At 29.1% G+C, this 5,645-nt stretch overlaps 1 protein-coding gene across 3 annotated transcripts; it reads left to right on the top strand.

Annotated features, from left to right (window-relative positions):
* The first annotated feature begins 2,365 nt into the window (after positions 1-2,365).
* Positions 2,366-5,645, top strand: LOC110429003 (uncharacterized). 3 transcript variants are annotated; one of them, XM_021444936.2, is made up of 5 exons: positions 2,366-2,631; positions 3,123-3,189; positions 3,699-3,747; positions 4,627-4,849; positions 4,940-5,645. In XM_021444936.2, the coding sequence occupies exons 1-4, from the start codon at positions 2,443-2,445 to the stop codon at positions 4,823-4,825; spliced, it is 504 nt and encodes a 167-aa protein (XP_021300611.1). In that variant the 5' UTR covers positions 2,366-2,442; the 3' UTR covers positions 4,826-4,849; positions 4,940-5,645. The 3 variants fall into 3 exon arrangements, with proteins under 3 accessions (XP_021300611.1, XP_021300610.1, XP_021300612.1); XM_021444935.2 differs by having other exon boundaries at positions 2,366-2,709; positions 4,940-5,633; XM_021444937.2 differs by having other exon boundaries at positions 2,366-2,709; positions 4,627-4,671; positions 4,940-5,629.

The raw sequence follows: 5,645 nt of genomic DNA, 5'->3' as shown, positions 1-5,645 counted from the left end.
AGTGTCACGTACCAGATCAGTTTTGCATCAACTAGTTGATTATGGCATGCGGCAGAATACATCTCAAAAAAAATATAATGAAATGCAGAAACTGTGAATAATGGGAAGAAAAGACTGAGTCCAAGGTTTCAATTGTCTGCAACGGAGGGATAGAAATCTTGAAGAACTAAGGTTAAATATTCAAATGAGGAATTTTAATAAAATTTTATTAAAATTTTATTCTTTTAACTTTTTGAGATGTAAAATTTTTATAATTAATCAAGGTTTTTTAATTTTTTTTTTCAATTGATAATATAGTCAATCCATTTAATCTTGAGACATATTTGATTTTAAATAATATTTTATTAATTTTAATTTTGAAAAACAATCTTTATCGTAATTATTAACATTATTCTAAAAACAATATATGCATCTTTTAAAATTTTTAATTTCTAAAATAAAAAAATTATTTTATATAAAAAATAATTATTGGAGATAAATAAATATAAATATATATTATTATTAAAACTTGAGATTTATTAGACACATAATTAAAAAAGTGAAAAAATATGTTATTTTATTAAATTTTTAACTTTTACCTATTTTTTATAAGAAATGAGATAAATAATGAGAAAAATAGATATTTATTAAGAAATGAGATAAATAATGAGAAAAATAGATATTTATTAAGGATGAGAGAATAAATTGATATTTTAGTAATTATCTTAACTCTATATGTTTTAATATAATTTATTATAAAATTATTATAAAATTATGAAATGTTCTAAATTTAGAGTCTAAAGTCCTTGTTTTAGTGGTTTTAACCCACCCACCAACGTTGGATAGAAGCTGAATTCATAGACATAGGGAGGCGTAGATAATTTCACCTTTTCCCTGTAGAACTAGATTTATCAGTAATAGTTACTTATAAATGAGTTTTTTATTTTTTAAAAAATAATATATTAAAAAAATTTAATTCAATCATATTCTTGCATTTTATCATTAATAATTAATTAATTATTATTAATTAAAATTACATTTATTATTCTATATCACATGTTACTAACATAATATATTAACCTGTCATAATAAATAATGATATAGTATAATAATATATTCATCTAATATTTTTTTCTCTTATTATTAATATCAAATTAGTTTCATATGAATATAAAATGATAAGTGATATTTTAATTAATAATAATTAGTTCACCGTTAATATAAATATATATTTAATTTAAAATAAAAATATATAAATTTGATTAAACACAATAGAATAATAAAAACTTATTAATTTTTTTTTAATAATTAGAAGAGGAGATATTCAAACTTTATTCTTTAAGCAGGGGATCATGGATTAACCAATGAGTCAAATGCTCTAGTACAATTCATGAATATTTTCAAGTATTATATTTTTTTAATTAAGAACTTTTGCTTTAAAGCAATTTTGATTTTTATAAGGGAATGGACTTTTCCTTTTCTTTTTCTTTTACTATTATTCTTAAAAGGCATTAGGCTAATATAAAATTGTAGAGCAAAACTTAATATTGTAAAAATTTTAATATTAAAAAAACAGAAAGGTATAATACTGAGTGCTTATTTGGCTTAACTTTTTTTCAATTTATTTATCTCTTAAAAGTAAAAGTTAAATAAAACATAAATTTTGAAAAACTCTTAAAGAAAATATTTTTTTTTAAAGAATAAAAATTTTAAAAAAGAGCTTTTTCTTCTCTTTTTCTAAAAATACAAAAAAAAATTATTTTTGTTTCAAAATTATCCTTATCTGTTAAAAATGATTATAATATAACTCTCTAAAAAAAAAACACCCTTTACAATAATTTTAACCAAAATTATAACTTATAAAAAAGAACTTATAATTTTTTTTTTATAAAAGCTTCATAAGAGTTTTTAAGCTAGAAAAAAGCTAGACTAAACAAGCTCTGAAAAAAATATTTAAATTATTTTAAAAAATTAAAATAAATTCTTATCCTTTATTGTATTCAATCAAGATATTTCTATTTTGAATTAAATAAATTTTTATAATTAATAATTAATATTTATTAAAATATTATTTATTATTTTGTATTTACATGATACTAATTTGACATTGATATAAAAATAAAAAAAATTATATTATCTTATTATTATGTCTAATTAGTATCAATATGATATGTCAAAGTCTTATTATTTATAATATATTAACATGTTATATTAAGGTCATATGGTATAAAATGAGAGATGATATTTTAATTAAATTAATTATTAATTATAAAAATATATTTAATTTAAAATAAAAATATAAAAATTTGAAAGTATAAAATTATAAAAATTTATTTAATTTTTTAAAAATAGCTTAGGGGTCTTTTATATTACGTCAAAAGGAAAAGATTAAAAAAAAAAACCCTCGAAAAGCGAAACCTCCTCTAAATAGCACAGTTGAGGAAATAAAGAATTCGCGGGGAAATGGAAGAATCATCGTCAGCTGCCGCGGGAGATCAGAGAGATGAATCAACGGGACAGGAAGTTACGATCAGGGGGCGAGACATGGATCAAGAGTCCACGTCTCCGGAGACTGAAGTAGAAGCCCGTGGACTTGACGGTAGTGAATCAAAGCCGCTGTTGAACAAAAGCGACATCTTGAAAGCAGTAGAGGTAGTTGAGAGAGACTCTCTGGCTATCGCCGACAGCTTCTCTTCTCTCTTTGCTTCGCTTCGTTTGGCTCTCTCTGAGGTCTGATTTAGCCTTTATTTAGTTATATTTAATTATTTATTTTAAAATTTATGGCACTTTCTGTTTAGTTCTCGAGAAAATTTGAGGTTTGGGGGAAATTACTTTCTGTTTATGTGAAATTGATTCAAATTTCATGAAGAATCTGCTTTGTTGCTGTTAAACTTCTGGAAAAATTTAAAAAATTATCGTAGATTTCCCCTGTTTTTGTTTTAAGTTTTTGAATTTTGAAGTTATGCATGACTGTATATCGAAAGTCAAGGTATATCTTCCTTTGTTTGAGTGGCAATGAATTGGAGTATTGTTAATGCTACTCTTCTTCGTTTCTCCTATTATGTGAATTCAGGGATAAATGACATGATGTGAAAATGCCTTTCTTTAGTCAGTACTTGATGTGAAAAATACTTCAATGGTAGGTTACTAGCGGCTCGGTTGATCATATGCGATGCTTTGGTGATGCAGCTGGGCGCCTTCAAGAATCTGGTAAATAGAATGTTAAACATAATGCTTCCTTCACTCAATTATCAATATGATTATTATATGATAAGGGGGCAAATTTGTTATCTGGTATCATGCGTATTAACTGAGCATTGTTGTAAAATATGATAGACATCCTTGGTTTCTTGTCTTAAACCAAGGTAATTATGGTTACTTTTTCTATTTTCTCTATCATTAACATAGCACCAGAGTTGTCACAACTCATTATGGAGCTAATTGTATTCTTATCCTAAACTAAGTTGATTAGTCTTAACTTGAAAAGTTGTGCTAATTATTTGCATAATGTGCATTTTCCCTAGAATATAGTTGAAGTGGAGTGAGGAGTTCTTTCTCTGTCACTTAATTTATCACCGTTGTGCTCAACATATTGGTCATCTGGAGTCTGATATAGCTATTGCTGTGGCTTAGTTTCCCTCCAGAAATATTGCATTCTGTTATAGATAATCTGATTCTGATATAAAATCTGAACTTATTCTCGTTATTTGGATTTGTAGCCCTTGATGCAGCAACGAAGGGAAATCGTTATATAAATTCATGTCTCAGGTAGTATCTTTGACCCTCCTTTTTTCAGGGAAAGAGAAAAGATGAGAAGGAAGAGGAAAAAATTTGGGGGCCGGGGGTTGCCAAGTTGTGACAAATTGAAATATAACCTGTAAATTTATTTTCAGTTATTTCTCTTATCTTCTACCTGTGATACAAACAATTGATTGCTTAGATGTTGTTGCATTAAGCTTGAGGAACTACTGAAATTAAATGAAACTAGAAGCAAACATAATTTTCATTTGTTTCTGCTGGTCATTTAGTTTGTGCATTCTGTTTGATGTCATATTGAAGCTATCAATCTAGCATATAATCCAATTATTGGTATGCATTATAATGAAAACCATCAATGCTAGTATATTTGCGGAGATTGCTCTAGGTGGTGGTAGGAGAAAGGAGATTTAGAGGTCTTGTAGCAGTCATTGTTAATATTTCAATAAGAAATAGATATGAATATTTTTGCAGATCACATAAGTATGTTACCTCTTGTGGGAAAGTCACTTACAAATAAATCTCAGTTTTAATATACTTCGAATTGTTATTTGAACCTGGGCATTACTATTGGACCTTGTTTCTTTGACCACTTTTGTAGTTTTTTCTTTTATTGGTCAATGCAACATGCTACTATTTTATATCTTCTGTTTGTTCATAGAAGTTTTCACTTGTGTAGACTTATGTCATCTGCTAAAACATTGGTCATAAATATCTACCACAATTGTAATTAATGTCTCATAATTTAGAGTGCCAGATAAAGAAGAGTTCATTCTAAGTCAGAACATTCTCTTCCTAGATTTGATGGTAGGATCTGTGTTGGGTCAAGCAAGTGTAGTGAGATCATGCCTTTTGTATTGATTCCTGATGCAGTTTTTTGCCCATTTGCAGATTAAATGAGGAAATGAAGGGCATTGACGGTCTAGCTTCGCAGCTGTATCCTTTTCAGTTGTCTTGGTGTGTTCTTGCTTTGCATGTTAAGGCTTGTCGCCTACTCATTTCAGCTGTTTACACAATGGACCTATGGACACATCCCATCTCTCTCTCTCCCATTAATGTGGAGGCAGCAGATGCCTTAGTCCACTATTGAAGTGCATAGAAGCCCTTGCATTTGGTAAACCACTATTGAACTTGGTTAGCATTCAATTTATTGATTCGACCTTTTAATCCTTGGCATTCTCTTGGTTCCTTAATGCTTGTGAAGAAAAATTCTGAGGAGGAATGTAGATGCCCTAGACACGGCTGTGAACAAGCTCTTACGACCGTCATGATTCATGAGGATGAGCTGCTCAAAGAGGTCTTTGGTTTTTGTCTTATGTGTTTGTGTAGGACCAATTTTTACCTTGGACTATTGGAATGCCTAATATTAATCAAAGCCTGTTTTAAACTTAAAAAACCGAGTGTACCGGTAAATTAGATTGTCAAAAGTAAGCACAAACTAATCCATAAAACCTACATGATTCTTTAAATTTCTCTACCTGGAGAGGAAGTCAATCTGCGGGAATTTTGCCCATTAGAGCTCTGTCATAAATGATTTGAAGTGATCACATAATTAATCCTTTTGTTCGGATAAAGGAATTGGGCTGTCTGCATGAGCTCAGTTTGGGCCGGAGTTAAGTCCTTAACAGTCTCACTTTTGTCATGGGCCTTTAGCCTGTTGAGGTTTTGGACACTTGTGGGAAAAGAGACAAACAGCCCGCAGGTCATCGATAGTTCAAAAAAGTCTGTCTGTCGCGGACGCAGACGTCTCATCTGATAGATGGGACAAGATTAAAAACAAGATCCCATCAATCATCTGCAGGATTCGTCTCCAAGCCTAGAGGAAATCATTGTCTGGGGAAGGTTGAACTATGCTTTTCAATGATGCAGCACTTCTTGTGGTTTGGCCCCTTCGTTTCCGGCTGTGTTAC

Source organism: Theobroma umbraticum, unplaced genomic scaffold, assembly GCF_002168275.2.
Source record: "Theobroma umbraticum cultivar Fairchild unplaced genomic scaffold, ASM216827v3 scaffold_30.0, whole genome shotgun sequence".
NCBI lineage: Eukaryota > Viridiplantae > Streptophyta > Magnoliopsida > Malvales > Malvaceae > Theobroma > Theobroma umbraticum.
Note: the sequence above shows the minus strand (reverse complement) of the source record. Positions and strands in the feature narration are given on the sequence as shown.